This window comes from Octodon degus, unplaced genomic scaffold (assembly GCF_000260255.1).
Source record: "Octodon degus isolate 3935 unplaced genomic scaffold, OctDeg1.0 scaffold00089, whole genome shotgun sequence".
NCBI classification, from domain to species: domain Eukaryota; kingdom Metazoa; phylum Chordata; class Mammalia; order Rodentia; family Octodontidae; genus Octodon; species Octodon degus.
In genome coordinates, this window is record NW_004524665.1 from 8,677,799 (window position 1) to 8,704,974 (window position 27,176).

Below are 27,176 nucleotides of genomic sequence, written 5' to 3' on the forward strand. Positions count from 1 at the left end.
AGGGGCTCACTTCCTTTTATCCGGGTATGCACCAGCAGGCACTGCTTGGCCACAGAGCAATGTCCCACCTTTGCAGGAACACCCACATCCTCCCATGTGGGTGTGGCTGCTGCACACCTGGCCAGCACTGCTAAAGCTCAGCCAGCCCAAGGAGGGAGGCTGCATTTCACTGTGGCTCCCGGTGCATCCGAGGGCCTATGGTGTCACACACCCCTCTCTGCCACCCACATATCTACCTTCCTTGCCAAGCACCTACTGATCCCATTGCCTGTGTTTGTGGTGGGCTGCTCATCATTTTCTTATTGTGTTGTAGGAGCTCTACAAGTGGACTATCAGATGCAGGCACAGAGACTGTCCTTCCAGTGTGTTCCTAGCCTTTTATTTTCTTTAAAGTATCTTTCAAAGAGAGCAATTTTCAGTTCTGATGAAGTGTGGCGTACAAGTTGGTGGTCTACAGTCAGCATTGCTGGTTGCCTCTGTTCACCTCTTGCGAGGTCGTCGAAGTGTCTCCATGTGTCTTCTAGGTGCTTTCCTGGCTTAGTGCTCACGCTCAGATCTCATTCGCTTTGACCTGTCAGGGCAGCACAGTACTAGGACCATGGCTCAGCTCATCCCTTACAGACCTGCCTCCTGACCACGTGGGCCACGGGCAGCATGTGTTGTGTGTCAACCACAACAAAACAGGCAACCCACCAAACTCAGTGAGCACAAGCCTGTCTCCTGCTGACACTCCTGAGGTCACATCTGTTTGCCTTCCTGAAACCCTCTGAAGGAGAGGGCAGGCCTCCCCAGTTGGTACACAGGAGACAGGGCCGACTTGGGTCCATTACCTCCCTGGGGGAACCTGGAGTCCTCCAGCTTCCTCTTCCTGCCCCCAGGCAGCTGGGCACACCCCAGCAGACGTCCAAGACCCCTTGCCAGGCCCACCCTCTCCACCCCCTGGCTGTGTCTTGCCCTCCCCACCAGCACCCACCCCTTTACACGGCACAGTCATCCTCCAGGGCCGTGAGGTCGGTGCCTCCTCAAGCCGCAGTCTTACTCTGCTCATGCAGATGCCACTCAGTGTGCCTCCTTGCAAGAGCTCCTGTTGCTCCTGCACTGATGACAGTTCCTGACAGCTGTGTGCTGCACTGGCCCCCAGATCTAGGAGCTCCTCTCCTTTTTCTCCCAAAGCCTCTCATTCCTGGACATCCACATCTTCCCTAGTGCTGAGACTCCCCTGGGCTCCACAGCCACCCCCTCTAGACTTCTGCCTTGGCTGCCCTTCTCTGACGCATCCTCCAGCAGCAGGCAGAGCCTGGCCAGCAGGGCAAGGCAGAGCCTCACAGAGCAGAGTCCCCACTGTAAGTCACAGCTCGGGTGAGGGGCTGAAGGCGCTGGCGTTTCTCAGGGCCCTCCCATTGGTACCACTGCTTTCCTCACTGGCACTTGTAGCTTCTCTGGGCCCACCCAGTCTCACACTTCTCTGCAAGGTTTTGTGTGCCAGGGGTGACATGAACAGCAAGAGCGTTCCATGGACATGCAGCGTGAGGCCTGGTGAGCAGTTCTGTTGTGAGAATAGTTCTCAGCATGCCAGGCACTGGCTAAGTCCACCCTCGGAAGCAGGCAGGCAGCTTCGGTGGGAGGTGGTGGTCTGCTAGTGCCACACGGTGTGCATTTCGAGGCTCTCAGCCTAGCTGATTTTCCCCCAGAAACCACTGATCATACTCTGACTTACGAGGATGACTAGTGCTGCTTTTCTCGTGACCAGATGACACTTGAGAGCTGCAGGGCACAGAACAATGTGCTCTGCGTGCCAACCGGAGGGTGCCACTCAACTGTCCCCCTGCCCTGTGGCCATGGCTCACTTCAGCTCTCACAAATCAGACTCTTCTGCAGTGTCTGCTCACCATGAAGGCCCTGATAAGACGTGGTACCAAAGTAATAAAGACCCAAGGTGCTTACTGACTTGCCCAGGAATCAGCAGAATACTGGGCAGGAGTTTGGTGGGTACAGATGGACCACGGAGGCCAGGCTGCCCATGGAAGTGGCTCCTCTACGGCCAAAGGGCAGGCAGCACCAGAGGCCCAGGGCAGTGGCCAGGCAGAGCAGGAGCAGCACTGGGTGACCTGATGCGCACCTCCCCTGTAGGGACGTGGGCTGCACGTGTTACAGCAGTCCTACAGCACTTCGGAGGTTTCCATTTGTGCCCTTCCCACCCTGCCTTACCAAGTGGGAACTCGGTCCACTCAGACCTGCCATGAAGCATGTGCCCTGCAGGGGCCGCTTGGCCCTGGCCACTTACCCATACCAGAAGCGGGGGTCACTGGAAATGCACTGGTTCAGGTTTCGGTGGGCCAGCGCCTTCTTCTTGTTGAGGACAAACTCCTGTAGTTTCATCTTCACCTCTGTGCTGGCCACAGCACCTGGTGAGCACGAGCAGAGGGGTGAGGTTCAGGGAGGCAGTGGGGAGCCACTGCATGGGGTGTGGTGGATGGCATGCTGTGCGGGGCACTTCAGGGACCACAAGCAGCCTGCACACGCGGGCTTCTTCCCCGGAGGCTGTACACCACATACTAATTAAGACGCCGACTGAACCACAGGAGGGATTTGCTGTCAGCTGACACCACCACTCCCGTAGGCACCTGGCACCTTCACAGGAAACACACGGTACCATCTGCACTGAGGCCTGGGAAAAAGACTCTGGGAGACCAGGTTCTACACAACACAGCATCCCCCACAGGCACGTGGAGGGACCACGCCACACCAGAGGAAGGCTGTCCACCAGTGCTGTGCGGCCGGCCCAGCAGTGCAGGCACCCGTCCTTCTTCCCTGGCCTGGCAGCACATGCATAAGAGTGGATGCAATAATGCACACTGTGATGGGAAGCAGCCACTGGCTTCAGGGCATCCTCGCAGTGGCAGTGACTGCTGTTGGAAGCACCATTAAAGAAAACTGGCAATCTGAGAAACAAGTAGAAAGACCCGAACTATCCAGGACCTGAGGCCCGCCAGTGGGTCAGCCTGCACTCCAGGGCTGCGCCAGGTCACGCAGCACGTCTGCACCAGCCCGCTACAAGGAGCACCTTAGTGTTTTTCCTGGGTCTTACAGTACCCGAAGAGCCCTCTTGAAGGTCCGTAAGACCTTGCGTGGTGAGGGAACACACTGTAATACAAATCTGTGCCCTGCTGGATGACCTCAGATGCTATCACAAGCCATCTTGCAATGGATACTTAGAAGCAGACAGCATTGCTCATGTTCAGAACTACCTGTGCAGCAGAGACGAACAAAACGGCTCTAGCTCATGAAGTGAAGCGACAGCTCTGGTCCAGCTCACTAAGCTGCTTTCTAAACCTGCTCTCCACTGCCCGACTTTCTTCCCATCCATGGCGCACAGGGGCAGCTGCTTGTTCCCCAGCACTTGGGTCCCCACTCAGCGTCAAGAGGCTGAGCCGCGTGGCTGGGCTGTCCCAGCCACTTCCACCCTGTGATGTGCTCTGTGTCCTGCTGACTTGCTCAGCAGTGCTTCTGTGCTGTGTGGGTGTAGCCAGGAGGTGGGGTTGGGGTTGTTCACAGGTTTCAACCACTTGAGCTGCACCCCGTTTTCTACAATAACACTTACTGAGTGCCCATGATAGTCTAGCACCACCACACTATGCCCTACACGAGAGACACATGACGGTTCTATCCCCAAATGCTGGGGGAATGAGCCAGGGCGTTCAGGTGAGGCCCAAGCTATGTCAGCAGAGGTCTGAGCAGGGCAAGCTGGCCTGCTCCAGACGGCTCTCTGTGTGTACAAATCGCCCTAGTCCCTGGTTTTCTTTTAAAATCTCGGTGTCCTGATGTCTGTATGCTTGTTTTCACGAAGTCCATCCTAGTTTTCCTTTGTGCCTTTCAGTGTTCCTTTGAAGCTTATCTTTACAAGGTTTCAATACTCACCTAGAGAGCTTGGGTGTGCTCAGTAGCACACCACTTGCCTTGCACGTACAAGGCCCTGGGCTCATTACCAGCCCAGCCAAAACCCACTGTGTAAGCTGGATTACAGAAATCATTTTCAGTCTGCCCTTCTTGTTCTAGGGTGTTCTTATTCATTCATTTGCTACTACTATCTTTTCCAAGTTTCACACTAATATACCTGAAATCAATCTGGCTGTTAAGAGGTTTATAGGTATTTTTAAAAACTGCATGTTATTAATAGCACTAGATAAACTATTTTCTTGGCTGCCTTTTATCACACATTCAAGGTACCCAGTGTTGGTCTAGTAATGCTGCCTTCTGAGGTCTGCACAGCACAGTCCTATGTTGGCTATGTAATGGGGAGGACGAGGCACCCTGGACCTTGGGAGGTCCTGGCTGCAGCAAGGCTTTCCTGCAGGTGCAGAGGGGTGTAGGAGGGATTGGGTAGCCCTGGGGCTCTGCTTCTGGGGTGCCTGTCACAAGACTGACATTACTTATCAGCACTGCAGCTTATTTCCATCTGCAGGTGGGCTCGCTGGGGGCCCACAATCCATAGGACATGCACTCTGTTGGAACATTCCAACAGTCATGGGAGCTCCACAGGCTCATTCGGAACCAACGCATGGTGACATAACCCTTGCAAAGGGTTGGCCCCATAGATTTACAAAGCAGCACAAACAAAGGAAATGCAGGCAGGGGAGCTGGCAGGCAAAAGCCACAGAACAGTGACAGGCAAAGGTGAATGCACGCTGGCCAGTTAGGAGCATACAATGAACTTAACTCCTACTGAAAGAAATGGAAAATGAAGCAAAGAGCTTCCTTTTCCTTTACACTAACAGGGATGGGCTTTCCTAGTGGAATGGCCCAGTGCTGCTGATGGTGCTGGGAGTGGTCAGGCTGCATGCTGGGGCAGTGGTGGTACCTTCAGGGGTGACAGCCCTTACAGTCAGTAGGGGTGACCCTTAGGCTTTGCTTAGCCCCTAGGCCTCTTGGTGAACCAGCCTTCCCTGGCTTCCCTCCTTAGAGAATGGCCCTCAAGGGGCAGTGCAGCCCTGCGCTGTGCCCATGTCCGTGGGGAGCAGCAACCTCGCCCCGCAGGGCCAGGGAGCCTCACACCCACAGCAGTCTGGGGTCCCATTGCAGACCAGCTGTGCCGCAGGGCAGCTGTATCTCTTCACTGCCTGGGAGACACCTCCTGAGGTATACCACAGCTCTGCAAGGCCCTGCCAGCTCGAATCAGTGGTGCTTCACGCTGCACTGCAGCAAGACGTGCAAATTACAGCCCAATCACCAACAGCTGAAGCACAGCTGGCCAGAAGACCAGCCGAGCAAGCCCGCGTGCTTGACCTGTGAGCACGACTAGAAATCTCGTTTTGTTCTTTCGGCTCCACTGAGTAAGAATGAAGAGAGGAAGACTTCGATCCCCACCCTGCTTCTGTCCAGATTTCTTTACAACTGGAAAGTCCCAGAATTAAAAATCATTCAAAAGTATACAGCAAATTTCTTAAACGTTCCTTTTTCTTTTTTTAAAAAAAACACTTATTTCCGGTTGCTTCTCATTCACCTACAGGACAGACTTACGTTCAGTGGTGAAGGACAGGGAGGCAGGGGTGAGTGAAGTGCTGTGGCTCAGCAGCGAGGGCAGAGGGGGAGGCAGTGGCAGCAAGCCTGGCAGGGGAGCAGGAGCAGGAACGGGGTGGGGGAGCAGGTGTGGAGGCTGTGCCCTAACAGTGGGCCTCAGAAGGCACTGGGTGGGCAGGTGTGGAGGCTGAGCCCTAACAGTGGGCCTCAGAAGGCACTGGGTGGGCAGGCCCCTGCACAGGCTGTGCAGGACCAGGACACAGAGGTCGGGCCTGGCTTCCTGAGACCAACACCTCCTGTGCCTCACCTGGCTGCGAGGAAGGCCCAGCTTTGCAAGTAGGACAAGAACCACTTTCCACAGCAGTTTGGCCTTCTAGGTGGACCTGCTGTTGCCTGTCTGCATCTCTGTTTCTGTGGCGCTATGGGCTGAAGCCGGGGCTTCAAGAGTGCCGGGCAAGCGTTCTCCTCTGAGCTACAGTCCAGGTTTAAACAGGAGGTGGGACTGTCCCGGGCAGCTAGCTGACCAGCCCTGAGGGCCAAGCTTGGGCACCCTGCCAGCAGCTGGCTCCCAAGAAGGCCTGCCTCGGCTCAGACAGGGCTGCTGACCTGGCAAGTGTGACCTGTGACAGGGAAGGAGAACAGTCACGAGCTATACGAATTCATTGTTGTGCCAAATGTCTAGTGTTTCACACCAAGAAGCACAACTGCAGAATCATCTAGAATCAAATGTTTACACATTTAGCAAAACTTTTAATGAAATATTTAGTAAGGAGCTCATTTAAAACAAAATCCCAAGAAACTAAATAGCAGATGCATTGCAGTTCAACTGCAAATCCTTAAAAATGGAAACGAGTTGTTAGCTTTGCCCTCAACGTGCCTTAAACCAGCATCAACCAGACCCCGCCATGAAGGAGGCACCCTGGACTCCAGCCTAAGGGCCCCCCAGGGGTATCCGGTGCCACAGCCTGCCAGCCTGCCTCTCACCGCAAGACCACGCTGAGGCTGCAGGGCCTGCCGAGCCTATGCAAGCCTGCCAAGTATCCAACTGTACACAGTTTATTATTACTAATAAAACCTGGCCACCCAAATCCACAGAGCGAAACCGCCAGGCCATGCCTGCAGTGGGGCTGCAGAGCAGCAGAGACCATTCCAGCACCCAGTTAAGGTTGGACAGGGCTTGATCCGGAGCACAGAAGTTGTTTACGACTGACTGGTAAACAGTCCCACAATGTCTGTCGAAGTCCAATCTTTTCATATTTTATGAGCCTTTGATGGTATTTTTCTGCCAGTTTCTGCTGAACCACGAAAAAGTACTGACAACTTCTGGTTGCTATGCAGCAATCAGAAAAACTGTCATTTGTTGGTTAGTTGTGACACAAAGAAGCCAGCTGATACTTCACATGGGAATGTCAGTCCTTGCTGGAACAGCCACAGCTTCTCCTGCTACAGGAGACAAGTGGGTCCACGCCGAGTTGTGAGGCATGTGTGGAGGTGAGGAGGGACACAGGTCCCAGCAGCAACCTCACCTCAGCAGCTGCATCCTGCGTGGCCTCCTGTGGGGACCATGTGCCACTGTGCAGGGAAACAGCCTGCTCCACCACATCAGCTGGTCGGGTGGCCACACAGCCAGGAAGGTGCTGGTTTCCCCACTCGGACTTTGGTTCTCAGCTGTGGCTCAGCCCGTGACAATCCCCAAAAAGCTTTAGACAGGACACTGCCCTGTGGGCTCTGAACATGACACGGGTTCATACCAGCCCTGTACAAAGGGCCTGACTGATACACAGAGCCCATGAGGTGCTGTCAGATCATTAGCCTGTACCCTGGAGTGCCACTGCTAGATGGGTCATCCTATCCAAGTGGTGTGACAGGTGTCATCTGGGCTTGCTATTTACTTCTAAATACTGGCACAAAACTAGACCTAAGGTAAAGTGCAAATTGTCTTCATATGCTTTCTATCATGAAATTCTGCCAAAGGGAAAAGAATTTGAAGTGCATTTATTATTTCTAGAGCAAAGTGTTGTAATAATTTATGGTAAAAATGTTAATTTAATGTATAAAAACAATGACTTAATAACTTCCACACAGTGAAATAAGAGAAACAAATGGACAATCAAGTATACAAGCCACATAATTTGGAAAAAAGTATACTTTGAAATAGTAAAAATTTTTAAGATGCAGAAAATAATATGGGTATAGTTAGACAATTAGACTATCTCAATTCTAATTTAGAATTGGTTTGGTATACTAACAAATTTACACTAAGAATCAATTTAAGAACTACATTTAGTTTATAGTTATTTAATTCCTTTTAGAACAAAAATTTTTTTTCAAGTCTCATTTGGAATTACTTTAAATCTAATGAGGATTAATTAAAGGCAAAATGTTAATTTTGTAACTTAAAAATTACACAAAGGCAAATCCCCAAACCTGAATATAATCTTTCAGTCTAGACATAATGAAGAAAACAAGCAGTGTAAAGGAAAGAGCATGTGAAGCAAATCCAAGACTGTCAGGTATTTTGTTCTCAGTAAGTGAACTTACGTAAGGATCACTGCTTCAGGTCACTTGGACCATGTAATAAAACTAAGTCCAGCGGGTCTGGATGTGAGAGCTGGTGGAATTTCTGAGCCAAGCGGGGAGGCACGGAGGCCTCTGGGCATGTGGTGCTGCTGGAGGCAGGGGGGCTCTCAGGAAGAAAGCACTGCTAAGCTGGCGAAAAGGAAACATGCAGAGCCAGGGCAGGGGCTCCGTGTGCAGGAGGAGCAGGCTGGGGGGAGGGGGAGGGGTGGGGGTGGGGTGGGGTGAGGGCAGGATGCGCACCTCAGCCCTAGCAGGCCTGCCAGAAACTTGCCTGGACGCAGCTCAGCCCGACAGGGCCACGGCGCTGAAGAGGTTTCACTGCCTCTGGCCAAGGACAAGCACGGTGCTGAAGAGGTTTCACTGCCTCTGTGCTCCTTTAAGCTTGAACCCAAGTTAAAGGAGCACAGGGACAGCCTGCGCCCACTCTCTAGAGTTCTTCAGGGAATCTAAGGCAGAAACTAAATATCCTGGCACACTGGGGAGACAGACAGACTGACAACAAGTGAAAGGAAACAACATGCAGGAAAGACAGGACTCAGAAATGCCCCTGCAGCCTAGTTATCTAGTAGTGGACATTAAAGGAAACACCTAGCAGCTGAGCCAAGCAGCAGTTGCTGCTGCAGGTGAGGCACACATTAAACAAGTGCATCACAGGTTAGAAAATGCACACCAAAAGCCAGAAGGAACAAAAGGGAAGCACAAAGAGGCTCAAGCAACCTGGAGACGTGGGAAGGGCAACAGTGCACCCGAAGCCTCAGGCTGACTGCGTGCAGCTGGGCAGGAGCAGCATTTGTTGGGAAGAAAGCTAAGATCATCAGTTCTAAGAATTGATCGGTGCATTAAAAATACAGATTTTAAAACTATGAAGCCCAAGTAGAATAGATGAAAACAAAAGCAAGCCCAAAGAAAACTTAAAAACTCCAAAGATGAGAGAAAATCTTGAAAGTAGCCAGGGAAAAAAAGATGATCTCCAAAACAGGAATAAGTCTGATTGCTAATTTTTGCAGATTAACAATAGAGATCAGCAGAAAAGGGACCTGGGTCCTTAGAGTGCAGAGAAAAGTACATATAAAACTATAATTCCCACAAAATACCATCCAAAGATGTATGTGAAGTCGAAGAATGGGGAGCTCTTCAGATTAGCCCTTCTGGAAAGCAAACCATCACAGAGGAAAGCCGGACTGGAGTATATAAAAGGAGAGACGGAAATGTATAACCCAAGGAGCGAAGATCAGCTCTGTTCACTTTAAACATAAACATGAATACAAACAAACAGTATGCAAGTTAAGAGCTACAGAACTAGAAGATCCTTACGTCATCACAGAAGAGAGCACTAATTTAGATCAGACCTGAGAGTAAAAGGCGGCTAGTGCAATGCCAAGGGTAGAGGGACAGCAGACGGATCCCTTTCTGGCTGGCACAAAAGGAGATTAAAAACAAAACAGTAAAAAAAGCAAGAATGGCTGGGATAACTAGGGTTCATAAATCACAACAATATACTTAAATATAAGCATACCAATAATTGCTTTAAGTGTAAATGGGCCAGAGCAATTACAGGACAAAGATGGTTAGACCACATACCAAAACTTAAGGATATAGTTAATTTTCTATCTCAGGAGGAAATGTATAAATATGCGTAGTTGGAAAGACAGTTGAAATCAATAATTTAGGTATTTGTCTCATAAAAATAGAAAAAGAGCTACAAATTAAACTCAAAGTAGAAAAAGGAATAAGCTTAGTAGAAATTAATGAACTAGAGAAACAAATACTGAACAGATAGCATCCATCAAACTATAAGCTGGGTCTCTGAAAAAGACTATTAAAATTGATAAGCCTCTAGAGACTGATCAAGAAAAACAAATGAAACAAAACAGCCAACACAGAGAAATCACAGACCTGTTAGTCACTGCCTGGCCTCTGAGACAACAATACCCAACTCCACGCCCACCGAAGTGCACACTGGTTCCAGAGGGGCCAGACCCAGCCCGCAGGTGCCAGCAGGAGCCATGGCAGCAAGGCCCCCTGCGGAAGCTTTCTCCCTGGGCCAGCTTGGAAGAACGGGGCCGGCAGGAGCCGGGCAAGAGCTTGGAGTGCGAGGTCACGCAGGCTGGGACGGGCTCTCTGGACCAGCACCCACCTCTGTGCGTGGAAGACTTCGGGGGACATTTTAGATCTAACAGTAGCAACATATACGAGGGAACGATGCTCATGAGGCCAGCACGGCCACAGGATCAGACCTGATAAAGACATTCCAGGAATGGACATGCTGGGCAGGCTTTCTCATGAACACACCTGCAAACATATAAAGTTAATGGCAATTTAAAGCTTGAAGTACATAAAAGAAATAATGTAGTATGACTCAGTCAAAAGGGGTTATTTAAAAATGCAAGTCAGAATTTCTGTTCAAATAAATCTATAAAATTCATCGCATTAATCAAATACAGCAGTGATCACATAACTATCTCCAAAAGATGCTGAGATAGCTGCTACAAAGAGTGCCTTTTTATACTGAACCTAGCAAATGGGGAGTGGAAGGCAATCACCTGGAAGCAGATATAGAGGCCCCTTTAGAAACAAATACACAAGCAAATGAAAAGTACAAAGAAAGCCCCTCTAGAACACAGCGCTGAACAGCAAAGGGTGGCACACACAGTGAGGGCTGCTCTTACTACTGTCCACCAGTGCTCTCACGAGTCCCCACCGCTCTAGTACACCGTGCAAGGAGAGGCATGAGAGGCACCTAGTTGGAAGGAAGGAATAAGCCTGCTATCACTTATGGACAATTTTCTATGCTGAAAGTCCAGCTCAATCTACTGATAATTACAATATCTGAGCTTAGCAAGGTTGCTAGGCACAAAACCAAGAATCAGTGCAATAGGAGAGAAAAACCTCGAAAATCTGTGGACAGTACTAACTGACTCTAAAATTTCAAAGAAAAAATTGAAGTGCCCAAATAGGAAAGATTTATACTGCCGGGCACAGCCTCACACCCAAGCTGCCGTGGCTGAAAGTGCATGGTCCCGACGTGCAAGGGCAGAACAGGGAGCATCAGCTGGCAGACCGGGAGTGCGGATGCAGCCAGGTGATGACATCCCACTCATGTGCAGCAGGGCGGGTGCAGGGCCTGCTGGGGCCCCACAGGAAAGTCTCGCAGCGGCCACTGTGGCCTACTGTACACAGGAGATGGTGAGAGAATGTGTTCACGATTCTGCAGCTCCCTTTCTGTTTTCTGACTCTGGGCACTGAAGCTAGGGCATTTACACTGAGCTGCATCCTTTGCCTTTTTTAATCTTGAGACAATCTCACTCAGTTCTCCAGATGAAGAACTTCCTGAACTTCTGAGCCGCCTGCCTCAGCCTACCAAGTGATGGGAGTGCAGGCATGCTCCAGCAAGCCAGCTGGGAAAGCTCTCCTGAATGCAACACAGACACACAACAGGGGACACTGAGAAATCAGACCACAGGAGAATAAGAACACATGTGCCGCGCTTCTACTGCAAGGACAGCGAAAGGCACAGTCCACAGTGGAAAAGGGGCTCCCAGCATGGACAATGACAAAGGGCTGAGCTCCAGAAGATGAGAAACAAGGAGACAGCTCAGCAAAACCGGTAAGAGACCTGCATGACCACAGCAGAGGAAACACCTGCTATGCAACAACGCGTGCAAACACAAGGCACAGCAGGTACCGCCACATCACTGCTTACAAGCCCCAATGTGGCAGGCCTGGTGAGGACAGGACAGCGAGCAAAAGTCTCCTGCAGGAGCGGCGGGAGTGGGGCCTGGCACCACTACTCTGTGAGCCTGCAGGCATGGTGCACACCCTAGGGCTCAGCAGCTCGCTGTGCAAGTGTCCACTCACCAGAAAGCACATAGCAGCTGGTGCTCCAGCCAGGAAGCAATGCAAACACCCACTGGTCACAGAACAGTCACCATGCTGGCATGTCTAGTGATGTGACAGGAAGCAGCAGTAACAGGGAAGGAACTTGCAAAGATCAAATTGTACACATTTCATGAGCTGTGAATGGAAGCAGCAGCAAGACACCAAAGCTTACGTATTAATGGCTCCATTTATATACATCTCAAAAGCAGCCGCATTAACCTGTGCTAGAGGTCGGGAGGAGAGTGACTTCGGGAGGAAGAGTGCTCTGGTGGCTGCAGATACCTGGTGCCTGATGCTTTGTCTGGGGGAGGCTACAAGGTGGCACAAGTTGATTAATTCCCTAGCAGCTCCCCATACACTATCTCACATTCCTACATATTACATAGACAAAGTGAAAGACAGGCTTTACAAGAGTGCATTATCTGCACAGCTATGCTGCTGTGCATTATTATAGCTTAAAGTTTCAACAAAAGCTTATTAAAATGATTTATCTACATGGTTGGCCATTCTCACTATTTGAGGTTTGTCCATGCTGAATTTTAAATACTAAGTGCCTTCTGGGAGAGACAACTCCCCATGTCACCTGCTCCCTGTGCGTCAGCGGGGCAGGGACATGGAGTGGGGCAGGCGACTCCCTCACTGGTCACCCCATGTCTACCTACAGTGGCTGCAAGAGCAACACTGGCTCACATGCTGGACTCATCCAGCTGACACCACCACCACTGCCAGGGTGCTCCCCCCAGACCATCTACTCCCAGGCAGACTATGGAGTACTTCTACCATCCGTGGGCTCAGTCCATGAGATGGGAAAACCCCTACCCTGACAACTCCAAGCACTCGACAACCCCCACCCCCAACATGACCCCAGGAACAGTCTCAAGAGGCCCCCTCTGCCCTCTCCCCAGCACAGCAGCCAGTCTGGGCCCTAGGAAAGGGAGTCTGACCATGCTCTGGGCTCTACTCCATTCCAGAGGAAGAAACCCTAGCTCCTGCGACGGCCCTAGGACCCACTGGCCTGTCTCCAGTGTGCAGCAACGGCCTCCTTAGGGTCACTACATATCATGCCCCTTGCAGAAGGCTGCTCAGGTTAGGCACCTCATCCAGGCCCTCCCTCCCCACCTCCTAGGGTACAAATTGCTGCTAGTTTAAACCTAAACAAGTGTGGGCAGCTTAGAAAACAGTCTTGCTCCACACCAGCTGGATTTCTCCTGTGTCCAGTCAAATACTCATTAGGTGTAACAGGAAGGTTCTGTGATTAAAGCGGAGACGGCCTCGACTTAAGGTCCCCTGTGTCAGCTTGCCTATCAGGGCTAGTGCTGTGCAGTAACAAGGAAAGTCACTTGGGCAGCAGGCTGAGTGTTGCACCTTGCTCCTTCTGTAGGCCTGACCTTAACCTTGGGACCTGAGTCTCTGAAGAGCTGGTCCTCTGATGGTCATGGTATGGGAAGGCCTAACCCCAAGCTGCCCAACTGACTGATGGCCTGGGCCCACCCACCCGAGGGCCAGCTACACAGAGGCCAGACACCTCACTAGCCCTGTGTCAAGGAAGCAAGTCCTTGCAGTAAACCCGTCTCCTACCTGGACTGAACGCTAATTTGCAAGGCAGGCCAATGCATGTCTTGCACACTGCAGGCCTGCTAAGAGCCACTTTTGGGAACACACAAAGGGAGATACTCTAGGAAATAAAGTGTGACAGTCATCTACAGGCCCTCAGCACCAAGTAAAGGCCCAAGTGATGCTACATTGGCCCTGTGCCATGTGGGCAAGTGTTGGAAGCAAGAGGGAGGTGAAAAGCCTGCCGTAAGAGAGCACATGCCCCGCGACACTAACACGAGGCCAGTCTGGAAGTGAGAACTACACTTCCAGGACCAAGAGGGCCACTTGTAATGTAGCTCAGTAAGAAGCAGGCCCTCTGTGAAGGCGGGAATGGGTGCACCAGAGCAGGACCCTCACAGGGATCTGGGCATCTCTTCATTGTCAGGCCAATGTCAGTGAATTTACGGTCCTGTATGCCTCACATGTTTTATGTCATCATCTATATGTTCAATATTGAGAAATTTGAAGGTAGAGTTTTCAAAAAGTTGTAAGAATACACTTACTTGAAGATATTTTTCCTAAGAACACTGAGTCCTGGTAGCTACACAGTACCTTCTCAGTGAGCAGCACAGTTCCTGAGGACGCACAGGGGGTGTGTGACCCTGCAGGTCCCTAGGGGCAGGACTCTAGGTGCAACAGGACCACAGGGCCTCTGAGGGGCTCTACAGGCTGCCAAGTGGCAAGCAGCCAGCCTGGCTCCCTTGGCTGAAAGAGGCTCGTGGGGACCTAAATCCTACTGATGTTGGCTGGAGTCCTGCACCCTTCTCAAGAGGACAGTGGGACACACAACTCCAAATGAGCACAGACATCCTGGGCAGAAATTCAGAGCCTGGACCCACATGTCCCCAACTCTGGTGAAGGTGCCGAGTGTGTCCTTTCAACAGGCTGTCAGCCACAGTGCACAAATGCACCCAAGCCCAGGGTGCTCATGCAACACAGGAGGACCAGAGCAGGCCAGGGACACAGGGACAGCATCCCAAGAGCACTGGAGTGCAACAAGTCTTGTCACGCTGCACTCTGTCTCCAGGGCTGCCAGCCCGAGGTGCTCTCAGCAGGTCAGCACAGTGACCTTTTCCTGGAGTCAAAGAATGGTCTCTCACCTGTCAAATGTGTGCCTCCCTTGTGAGGAGACCACACATGTTGTTTCTGCATGCATACACATAGCCACTGAGCAAAGAAGGGCCAGGGTTGGAAGCAAATGAGACTGAGCCACTGGCCCTGCCAGGGTCTGGGCTAAGCTGCAGGTTGGCCTTTCAATTAACAGTCACTTCTTAGAACTCACAGAAAAAATGTGTCTGAAAAGCTCAGAGTAGCCCCTGAGGATGAAACACACTGTGGATCTGGTTTGAGTTATGGATGTTAATGCCCTATAAGAAGTCTGTGAGGGGTCCCAAGCAGTCTTGCAGTGGATCCCTCGAACCCAAGGCCGCCCTGCCCGCCCTCGCCTCCCAGCCCTCCACACTCACTCTCCTTCCCCTTCTCCTTGTTCTTAAGCTGCTGCAGCTTCTGCTCACGGTGCTGCTTCTCCAGCTCCTGCTCCTGGCGGTGCCTTTCCAGCTTGCGCTGGTGCTCCAGCAGCTCCTGCTGGTGCTTGAGAGCCAGCATCTCCTGCTGCTGCTGCGGGCAGAAGAGACATGGATGTCAGGGCCTAGGGACTCGCCACACCAGAGCCAGCACCCACCCATCTGCCCCAGTGCTCTTCGGGCACTGCAAGGTCTCTCACCCTGCACATCTAAGGGTGCCCCCAGGTATGCGGGAGAGCAGCTGTGGGGACGCACACCCAACCCTCTGTCATTAGATGAGAGCACCAAGGAGCAGCCGCCACCTTGCAGGGTGGGCGCTCTGAGGGGTGGGAACAGTGGTTCCCACTTGGGACAACCACCAAGTGTGTCTTAGGACGTGGGACACATTTGACCCAAGTCCCACAATTCCATCCTAGGAGGTCTCTGAGTGCACAGCCCCTGGAGGAAGAACCTGTATGTAACTCCCCATGGCCTCCTGGATGCGAGCAACCCCAGGAGACCCAGACACACCAAGTGTACTCTCATGAGAGAGGCTGCCCTGCCACAACACGACCCCTGGACACAGATGAACCACCAACAGCAAGGGGCCAGCGCTGGCGCAGCGCAAGGGGAAGGGCACTGAGACAGGAGCCTGAGACTGCCTGTCGACCCCAACATGGTCTGCAGGGGCACACAGCCGTCCGAGCATACAACCATACCTGTTGTGCATATAGTACCTCTGGTCCTCTCAAATACAACATGTTTGAAGACCCAAAAGTGTAAACTGTCACTATGACAAATAGCATCATGATATAAAGGTAAAATTAATTAATTATGTGCAGTAATCATGATGTGAAGATAAATGAAATCCATAAGTGATTTGATCAATTCTTAAGAATATAAGCAACACACTAAAGAGGCAAACAAATGAGAAGTCCCCCAAAGTGGCCAAAGCTACATGGGAAAACTATTCAAGTTCACTAGGTACCAGGTCTGCCATTTTGGGACATGAGCAGAGGAGGCTACTACCTAGCTCTGCCCTGGCCCTGGGATGTGGCTGCCCAGGGCCTCCACCACATCCTTGCAGGGCCTGGGTGCTCCACACACCTGGGTGCCGTCATTCCCCAGTGCTCCCTGAGCTCATAGCTGTGATTCCCATGGGGCTTTGCTGGCCTTACATCACAGGGAGCTGTGGCTGACCACAGGCAACCAGCATGGCCCACAGGCCTTTTTTGTGGAGGAAACCAATGTGCATGCCCCTCACCCTCCTTTAAGCCAAGGCTGCTGGTGGTGTACTCTTCTGATCCCCGCAGGGCAGGAGGACTCCAAGGTCTAGCCCACTCAGGCAGCTCGGCAGCTTTGTAAGACCTTATCTAAAAAAGGTTGGGGATATAACTCAGTACAAAAACCCCTGTGATCAATCCCAGTAGCACTCCCCCAAAAGTTCTTTCAGTCAGTCACAAGTGGGACACCAACCAAAAGGGGCCCAGGGAAGGGTGCTAACAGTGTCCTGCAGGCTCTACTGAGTGCTTTACACTGAGAACTGTGTCCTCACAAGGGCATCAGGAGGTGCTTTACAGAGGAAGAAACAGGCACAGAGAGACACACTGCCTATCGGGGAGGACCTGAGCAGGCAGACTAGCTCTGGAGTGTGGCAAGAGGACCGGGCAGGGTGAGTAACCTGGCATGCTTAAGTGCACAGGTGTGAGATGTGTGCACAGACAGCTGTGGGGGATGGTGTGCTGGCTGTGCAGGCAAGTACATGTGTGGTCTGTGTACTTGAGTGTGTGCAGAAGCTGCACCCTTGGTGAGGTCCACAGGGCCAACTGTACACTTAGGGATATCTCCCAGGCCTGCCTGACAGGGTCACCCCAGTAAGGGCCGAGCTGACCCTGAGCTCTGTGCGTCCTGCAACACCACCTGGTCAGACTCAGGTGGCTGGTGGTCAGTGTGGCCAATGCCCACCCCAGGCCCTTGACATGCACCTCTCAAACCTCACATTTAGGGAGGGCCACGGCCTGGGCTTAACCACTTCCTGGCAGGAGACCTGCAGGAAGATGAGGACCCCCACCTGGGCTTCCGTCAGCCTCCTGAGTCCAGGTCCACAAGGACCTCTGGTTACCCAGCTTCCTCTGGTTAGAGATGTGAGGCAGTACTTACTCAGCATGTCTGTGGCTTCATGAACTTCAAGTCATAGGATGTCAAGAATGAGAAGGAAAAACGACAGTGACTGTAAGACTTTCTAACCCCACCATTCTCATTCTGCCACCCTAAAGTGAACCGTACAGCCCAGGCATGAACACAGGTGTGGGCCAGTGAAATGATTTTTAGGGAAACAAAAGAAACCGGCAGTAGCAATAGGCAAACAAAACCAACACAACTGCTGAGGTAGGGATGCAGTGTGTGGCATGATGTGTGGGCATCCCAAGGCCACAGCACCTTCCACAGACAACTTGGGGTAAAGGTGGCTCCCTCGTCCCTAGCAGAGACTCCAGCTCCAGCCTCCCCAGCTCACTGGCCTCCTGGGATCACTGCCCCAGGGCTACAGGAAAGGCTTGGTGCCACATCCCAGCGCACATGCTGGGAGCCCAGGGACAGGGCCCATCAGCCAGACCTTGGGCTCTGGTCAGAACTGTTAGCTCCAGGGATGGTCACATGCAGCAAGGCCCAACTGGCGGTATGAGCTCCCAGAGAGAGCCAGCAAGTCCACCACACTGCCCTCTGGCCTTTGCCTTCATTAGGGCAGGAGCACAGGGACTGAGTGGCAAAAGAGGGTGTGGGCAGGGGCATACCCCAAGTGGGAATGGGGGTGTGCCTGAGCCAGGTGAGAGTAGTGCCCTCCCTGGGGAAAGACTGCTTTTGTGCAGCAGGTGGGTCTGGCCCAGGAAGGAACGGCTCACGCCCCACCTGGGGCATCCTTGGCAGGGGCAGAAGGGGTCAGCAGGCCTATGGCTGGCTCCCTGCTGGCTATGGGAGTGCTCAGCATGCCTACTCACACCTTCACTCACTGGATACAGTGGCGAGCATGTACCCCCCAGAAGAAGCTCCAGGCTGTGGAAACAGCACTTGGAGACATGCTGATTTTAAGTTAGGTACAATCCAGTGTCTACACTTATTGCCTCACTAACAAGTGCAAAGGTGAAACCATCCCATGTGGAATAGAATGCTGAGAAGCTATCTTTGGCAGACTAAAACTATGATGCACAATTCAAAATAAGATGACCTAACTTTTCTAAGAAAACAGAACCAGTAAAAGTAGATAACCATTATTCTAACTAGATGTTAACATTAAGTTTACTTTTTTTTGGGGGGGGGGTATCAGGGATCAAACTCAGGACCTCGTGCTTACCAGGCAGGCACTTGTGCCACTGAGCTATCTCCCCGGCCCCAAGTTTACTTTTAAGCCCACACAGAGCTCTGAAGCATGTATCACATCCCTAGAATTGAGCTTCTCTGACTGACTTGAAACTTACTAGATAAGATATTCAAATGGAAACCCAACTAGAGTTTTAAAAAGTAAAAATAAAATTCTACTGTGCTAAAAGGACTGAGGTTGGGGACAAGCAGGTAGGCACTGTCCAAGGGAAAGAAAAGAGGAGAGAAATGGAGGGAGGGAGGGAAGAAGAGAAGGAGGCAGAGGGAGAGACAGAGGAGGAAGCAACTCTCAGGCCGCAGACAGCACCCTCAGCTGACTGCGGAAGCTCCCACTGTCCTGTGATTCTCATCCAGCTGAACATCGGAAGACATCCCAGGCAGGTTGGACGAAAGCACACTGTCATGCTGCACCTCGCGAGGACGAGCACTGGTCCATGCCATCAACTGCTGGCCTCTCCAGCCAGGGTTCACACACACTAAGAACATGCCCATCCAGGAAGTCGAGTGGCCTAGAGCCCAGAGGCACCGTGTGACCCACGCATTGCTGGGCAAGACCCCACAGACACCTGGGTCGGGCTGTGTGTCCTGGAGCCCCCTGTGCCACGGCGTCAAAAGGTTTCAGAGGCCAGGATACTTACGGGCTACATACATGCCTGGCTTCCAGCAGCAGCACAGGCCTTGTAACAGCAGCCTTCTGTTTTTCTGACTATAAATGGTAGCAAATGTGCAAATAGGAATAAAAAAAAACTGTTCCTACTCCACAAGTTTAGTTTATAAAATTAAAGCTGTGCTTAAAGTCAAACCTCAAGCCAGTGAGTATCCTCCCATCTTCTGCACAGGAAACGCCTCAACAGAAAGTGTCCACTGGGACTACACTGAGCACTGAGCTGCCGGCGTGTACTGCGGCAGCTGTCCCTCCACCACTGCTCGCCACCAACATTCTGCACGTACGGCCCACCCGGGACTGGCACTGGGCCTCTTCCCTTAGGGCCTCTCCTGCTGTGGGCAGCAGGGCCACCTGCCTGCCTCCTGTGGCAAGCACAGCTGCCGCGGTGCTGCCCTTGAGACCAGCATAGCCCACGGTCTCTGACCAAGGCCCTTCTGCCTCCTCTCTGATATGCCAGCTAGTGCCAGCCCACATGCAACATGCAGTACACGAGAGGTGGCCTCTGAGGACCTGAGCCGCCAGGCGAGGCCGCTGTGGCAGCACCTTTTACCCCTGGGGACAGAATAATGTGCCTACCCACCTGTGTGTGACCTAGAGCTCATACGACCAGCTCCTGAGTAGCACATGCATGAGTCCCACCCCTCTGAATCAACCACAGACTTCTGCTGCTCTGAAGCACAGGCACGCAGCAGGTGTCCAGCCCACGCCGGCCCATGGCACTGTGCCCTGGCGGGGGCCTGCCACCCCTCATAGGCTCCACTTCTCGTCCTGGGTGCAGGCTCACGGCCACCTTTGCTTCTAGCTATACCGCACAACTTCCAGCAGGTACCTGGGGACGAGCATGCAGGTCCAGTGCATCCTGCAGAATGCATAAGTCTGAAAGCCTGGTGCTGCTGGCACGGGAGCCAGGAGGCAATTGGACTGCAGCCAGGCGCCCATGTCCACCCAGAGCTGGCCCTGGTGCTCAAGGAGTTATGTCATGTGGCCTTGTAATGCACTAGTTGTGACTTTCCGTGCAGGCACTCTGAGTTTTTATGACATCTCAGTGACTTTTCTGAGGCTCATTACGTTTCTTCACCAGAACGGCTTTTAACAGAGTGAGGAAAATAAGCAGTCAGCCCTGGGCATGGGGCCTGCTGCTGACCAGTGGAATTGTGCCATTTGGTCATGGTTTTTGATAAAGCATCTGGGACTAAACTGTCGTCCTCTGTGGACTCCAGGATCTGGGATCATTTGCATCCTTACTCACTAGATTAAATGGCTCAGATACAAAAGATACTTTCATTTCAGCACAGTGAAAATAAACCTCTTGTCTTCCATCACCACATAACCAGCAGCAGTCAGCACCCATCAACCTCTCTTTTATTGCTGCCACCTGCGGGTTCACAAATGTCACAAAGACAAGCAGGCACATCTTTGCACACAGGCCCATGAAAGGACAGTCTACAGTGTAGATGGACGCCCACTGCTGGGGCTCCAGGCCAGGTGGGGTGACTTGGCTGTCCGTAGACACTCCTGGGGTGTGGGTAAAGCAACACTGGGGTGCAGAGACAGGGCCAGGATGGAGAGGTCAGGTTCAATGCTGCACAGACTTCTTCTCCAGGCCCTACCCATCTCCAAGTGTCCCAGTCCAGCTTTTAGCTCCACTTGGGCCTGTACCCTTGTACAGACAGCACCTCTCCCCCACTCCAGGCTGGAGACTCGGGCTTCACTGTCCCAGCACACAGCTCTCTCTGTGAACGGAGTGCTGGCAGTGAGAGCCCGCCAGGAGCAGCCTGGACGAAGTCAGCGTGCAAGTCTCCCAGTCCCGCGGCCCCTGGAAGATCACACAGCACACAAACTTCTGATTTTAAGTACAGCTTTAATTATATAAACTACCCCATGGAAACAGACAGAAGCTGCTTCTGCTTGGCAGACACTGCAGCTAGAAAAGAAGGCAGGGCCACGACAGAGTGGGAGACGTGGGGCAGACGCTCCTTCACATGCCATGCGCTACTGGGGCAAACTGGGTGGATCCAGGGTGGCACCAGAGTGGCCTTCGGGTTCTTGGCAGCACAGAGAGTCCAAGTGTGGGGCTGCTCAGCACAGGTCCTCTCGGCGCAGGCCTGAAGCCCTGCTGGCTTTGGCCTTGGCTGTGTCATCCCCAAGCGTCAGCACTGTGAGGCACCTAGGTGAGTCCTACTGCACATTAACACCTGGTCTAGGTGACCAGCCCGGGGCTGCCTCTCCTGGGCCAGGTAATGAAGAGGGTATACATCACAGACAGCCACAGACCTTTCACTGTGGCCCTTTCCACGGAAGGAAGAGTCAAATAATACCACACAGCTATCAATACTCCTCTCTACATGCAGTGCAGGAGAACACTGGTAGACACACACACCTATTTACAATGAAAAGAAGGCGCACAGATCATGGTTGAGTCAGTCTCACTTTGTCATGGAAGACTAGAAAGAACCTGTGGGCTGGGAAGGGAAGAAGCACACTACTAGAAGCTTTAATGTTTTGGGGTAGCGTGGCAAGATGATTTAAATTGTGTAACACCCATGCAATATTTTCCAGTGAAAGAATTTACTCTTAGACAATAATTGGGAGGGTGGGTGAAAGGCAACCCCTAGGACAGTGGTGATGGTCGGGTGGATAAGCGAGAGTCCTGGCTAAACAGCTGTGGGGCCGCCGGAGCTCTGTGGAGCAAGCACTCATCGGATTCCCACCACATCGTTGCTACTGCTGTGTCGGCAGGGAGGCTAGGAGAAGTCTGAGTCTTCCTATACCACATGCCAGGGTCATGAGATGCAGGGCCAAGAGCTGCCTAGACTTTCCAGGCCTGGCCCATGGGGCCTCACTGGAGGACAGGATCTGCTCAGATGGGCAGTTCTGAAGCACACACTTGGGGTGAAGATGTCCAGGTTTCAGCCTCCATGAAGAAGCTGTCATGATAGCTGATGTCCACAGGTGACTCCTAGAATGGACAAGGCGACTGCTCAGCCCACGGTTCCAGCAGGAAGCAGAAGGAAGCTGCAGAGTGACACTAGGATCAGAGTCCTACGTAGGGGGGCCACAGAGGTGCTGACCATCTTGCTTACCACTTAAGCAAGGTGTGCTGAGACTTTCCCTGTGCACACGATGTTAAAATACAGAAGAGAAGTTCCAGGTGCAAACAAGGCCACAGATAGCTACACGCCGAGAGCAGGTCCCAAGCCTTAACCACCCAGGACAGAATGCGCTTCCCCAGCCACAGGGAGGCCGGAAGCCAGTTTGGCCTTCTGTGACTGCTGGGGACATGGCAGCTTGTGGCCCCACTATGTGCAGCACCCTGTCCCATCCACCTAGCTGCAGACACAGCCCCGGCTCACTGGCAACAGCAGCATGACCACCCTGCCTAAGAAGCTGGCCATCTCTGTTCACACCAAGTGATCAGCGGCTCACCTGGAGCCCCCCTCAAGCTCCAGAGAGGCCCAGCTCGACCTTCTGCCCTGAGCACAGCATCACTGCAGGACACAGCATCACTGCGGGGAGCCTGCTGCACTTCCTCCTCTCGCTGGCACCATCCAACACGCACAGGAGACGTCCGTGCATAAAACGCGCACCTCCTTTGTATTCATCTGAGCGTTGCATGGATGTATATAACATTAAGCAACTAGGGACGGGCTGGACTCGAAGGATGGTTCCTTGTGCTGCTGGTGGCCAGTGAGGACAGTGGCAAGGCAGCTCCATGGGGGACATCTCTCACTCACATCGGTGCCTTGATGCTGCCTGTGAAGAGGGTCCAAGGGCCAACCACGTGGCAGTGCCCCAAAACATGGACAGTGACACCTCATTCTAGGTACATGCCTCAGCACGAGGCCTCTGCAACTGAACATGGCAAGTTATTATCAAAGCTGCTTCAAGAACAGCTGTTTGGACAAATCCAAATGCAATGAAATTGCAAATAACACAAAAGAAAATGTCCCAGGGCTACTAGCCAAGAAAGCTGTTAGAGTCTGAAGCATGCTTCTGCACTCTTGTATTAGGTAAACTGAGTAGGTATCTGCAGATTGGTACAGTTGGGATCATACCTTGATATTTTAATTTACTGTGCTGTGTACACTTTTCTGTATAGTCACTCATACTTCAGAAAGTGGATTTTAGGGGTTTCACTGTACTGTGGCCTCTGGATAAACCATAATGAATGACATGACCACAACCAGCACGAAGTCTTCCTCATCTTCCAAGCCATGTCACCAGGGCACAGAAGGGCTTGAAGGGAGAGGGTGTCTCTGCCATGGAAAGGACAGAAGCAGGACTCCATGAAGACTCATCCATAGCTCTTGTTGGCCACTTAGTGCAGGACGTGCATGCCACTGGCAAGGATCCCGCACAGTGTCAGGCACTGTCACACAGCTTTGCGAAGATCTTGAAATGGTTATGCCAAGTTTTAGTTAATGCAACTAAATACACTTTGCAACTAAAGTTACTCTCAGGTGACACTGTTAATTATAGGATGTGAAATAATTAAAATCTAGTAGGACTAGTAAGAAAATTCTAGGCACTGGCAGATAACACATGAAATAACAAAATCCAAAGTTTGTGCGTATGTCAGCAGTGATCAAGGGGAAAAAATGAACAAGTAAATTCTTCATAACAGAAGTAAAACCAGAAACACTCAAAAACAGTTAAATATGGCATCTATATGCATACACGAAAAAATAAATGCAGGCCTCTCCCGTCCCGAGGACAGCAGCAGGCTCGGGGTGACACCACACACGCTCCTGACACTGAGTGTTGGAGTGGCTCCGACTACAATGCCTGTACACTCGCACAGCAACTCTGGAGACCTCCTGAGCAGTGCTAAGTTCATCTGGAGAAGCAAACAGACAAGACAAGCAAGGACACCTAAGTGGAGGGGCCGGGGTGGGGACAGTGTCGCACCAGGACACCGAGCACTGGGGACAGATGCAGATGGACAAGGGCCCCACCAAGATACAGCGAGGGCTCTGCTAGTCTGTTAGGAAAGAACATTTTGAGTTGTGGAAGAGGATAAGTAAACAGTTATTTTGTCACATAACTAGCAGTCAAGCAATGATAACAATGGACCTTAAAGTGATGTCTTTATTCCTAACTCAGGTATCAATGAGAAAAAGACCAGCATTGTGACAGAGCAAAGTGCAGAAAATGTCAGGAAGTGGAAAAGCAGAAACACTGCTACACACCTGTGATGAAGTTAACCCCACTGGCCACTGCGGAGCAGCAGGAAGGTGGGCAGGGCACACGGGACTGTGATGCAGACAAAGGCACCAGACACAGGCAAGTGCAGCCACTGACAGGAGAGCCAGGTGTGCAGCTGGCCACACCCCAGACCCAGGAGGGGCGCCACCTCCACCTGCACCTGCACAAGACAGCACTGGGCTGACCGGGGTTCACACACTGAGGAGGCCAGGCCAGCCCTGCAGAAGCCCCTGTTCCCAGCAGTCTGCATTTCAGAGCAGCTTAGGTACCCTTCCTGGCTTTCCTTTAAAAGCCTCCACTGCTCCAGTGGCCCAAGCAACTCTGGTTGCTGGTAGTGGCATGGCCTGGACAGGCAGCCCTGGCTTCTTGCTAATAGTCTGTACTGGATAGCCAGGCTGTCTTGCACTTACACTAGCCCAGCACAGGCCTGTCAGCTGTGGGACTGGACCTGCATCAGGATCTCAGGAAACCCAGGAAGTGGGAAGGAGGAAGTTACGAACACCAGGAAAACTCAGAGAAGCATCAGAAAGGCCGTGTGACCATCTGTAAGTGATGCAGACAAACAGTGGTAGTAACTAAACATGAATTCTTCAGCCAAAGGACAGATGAGGGAAAATGTTATGGTTTGTGTCTAGCTGTTCCTGCATAGCCCCACATAGTCATGGGACAGGGGCTTCTAGGTTTTGAGATTAACTCATGATGCACTGGGATTTTGGGTGATCCAAGGCTGGGATTATGGGTCTGAGTACTGCTTGGATTATGGGAGTGAGCGCTGCACCCTGCCTGGGGCAGATAGCCTGAATGTAACATCAGAGACAGAGAGACAGACTTGCTCCCTATAGCCGATGTTGCTGTTACTCTCCATTTTGCTCGCTGCTCTTTACCACCACCATGAAAGGCTGCTCTCTGCCATGTGCTGCTCTGCCTTGGAGCCAGCTGAATATGGACTGAAACTTCCAGGAACTGTGAGTTAAATAAACCTTTCCTTCCCTAATTTTGAGTGTTGGGTATTTGTCCCAGCCACGAGAGAAGAGTAATGAGACACAAGAGTGGGGTTACTACTGTGATACTGCCTGGCCACATAACTTTAAAAAACTTTATTAATTTGGAAATGTTTTGAGAGACTGGACAAAGAGATGGCCGTTGGATGCCGTAAAACTGTACTGGAGACTCTGATTGTAGCCTGGAAAATCAGAGTAGTGATGCAAATGTTGCCAGTTAAGATGAAGCCCAGGAGGCTTCAGCTGAGAACTGCATGACTGCTGGCCCCAGGGAGTATACTGTGCTTTGGCAAAAATTTGGTCTGCATTTTGCTTGTGTTTAGAGACACTGCCTGGGTGGATCAAGAAAAATTTCAATGAAGTCTACTATTGGGAAGGTGGCATCGTTACTGCTGAGAGCTTTTGGATGGAGCTATGTTTGAAATTAAGAACGAAGAATCAATCAGGTGATAGGAAACATTTGGCCAGAGGAGTGACTCTAATAGACCTTTGATTGCAAGGATGAAAGAGGACAACAGTACTGTTAAGAGCAGAACAATGTAAAAATGAACTCAAGCTTTTCATCTGAAAATGAGTGCATTTAAGTTGCAGGAGATCCCTATTTTCAGTCTTGCCATGCTTTGTAAAAATTAATGGGAAATAGGGACTGTGATTGTAATAATTATTTTAATGTTTCTAATGTCTTTATATATGTAATCAATTAATTAATCAAAGTATTGTATTTTAACCTTAAATTTTGATCACTATTTAAAAATTTTGTTTTTAGTGTAGGAATGAGTGCAAAAAATGTGTGTATGTAATTATAATATTAACGTAAATCTAACTAGATCAACACATGCTAACTTTTCACAAATCTGCCACCAAAGACTAGTTTAAGAAAAATGTATGGTTATCAAGTTGAACAGGGGTGGGTTGTGGTGGATAGCTAACTGGTGGTCAACTTGCTACCCAGCTGAATTAAACTAGCATGGTGCTGGGTGCAGGAGACCTGCCTGAGGGCTGTTGCCAGCAGCATAAAGGCTGAACAGGAAAAGCTGCCAAAACACTGTTAGGGATGCTATTTCGAGAAGCTGTTGGGGCTGTTGGAAGCTACTAGTTCTCTTGCCCTGTTCTGCTGGAGGACCTTCTCATGCTGGCTTTCCTGATGACCTTTGGAGAAGCTTGGGTCCTCATCTTGAGCATCGCTTCCTGGCTCGGAGGGGAAGATGGTGCACTGCTCAGGCTCATGAAGCTTGTTGCATTGGATTTCCTGATGGGAACTCAGCTTTCCTCATCACTGAGGGAGCTCTGGACCTCACTGTTGCTGAGGACGGCTGTGGAACTTTTGGGGGAGCTCTGGTGCTTACACTGAGCACTGTTTCCTAGCTCCACTTCAGATCCCTCAGCTTGCTAGCACAGACCCTTCATCCCACTGGCGTAGATTTCCTAGCTTCCACTACTGACCTTTTAGCCTTTCCAGCATATATCCATGAAGGGGCCTGCATGAGACTTTGTTGTGGGCTCTAGGCCTCCAGGTGGACTGGTGGGAGGCACTGCTTATGAACTTTAGGCCCTCAGCTGGATTCTTCAGTATTTAGGGTGTGGACAGATCTCCTGCATTCCTAGTATGCTAGTCTTAGGTGATTCATTATAAAATACTACTATAAAACATGTCCTGTACTATGTTGTTCACCTTGCAAAAAACTCAAACCATACCAAAATTGGTACCAGGAGTGGGGCCGTTATGTAATTAAACCTGACCATGGGATTTACAAGCTTTTGGGAATGGCTATGGGAAGAGATAGGAAAGGTTCAGAGATGTTGTCTACTTGCAAAGAGCTAGAACAGCTTCAGCTTTCTGCTTGGGAGATTTGG

At 51.4% G+C, this 27,176-nt stretch overlaps 1 protein-coding gene across 14 annotated transcripts in view; it reads right to left on the minus strand.

Moving 5' to 3' along the window:
• Hdac4 (histone deacetylase 4) overlaps window positions 1-27,176 on the minus strand; it is a 255,289-nt gene that overhangs the window by 56,469 nt on the left and 171,644 nt on the right. For 12 of the 14 annotated variants that reach the window (XM_023722244.1, XM_023722243.1, XM_023722242.1 and 9 more), the window contains 2 exons: window positions 15,039-15,189; window positions 2,285-2,405 (listed from right to left, as the gene is read on the minus strand). In XM_023722244.1, coding sequence (XP_023578012.1) covers window positions 2,285-2,405; window positions 15,039-15,189 — 272 coding nt within the window. The remainder of the gene's footprint in view (window positions 1-2,284; window positions 2,406-15,038; window positions 15,190-27,176) is intronic. The other 2 variants (XM_023722246.1, XM_023722248.1) reach the window with 1 other exon arrangement.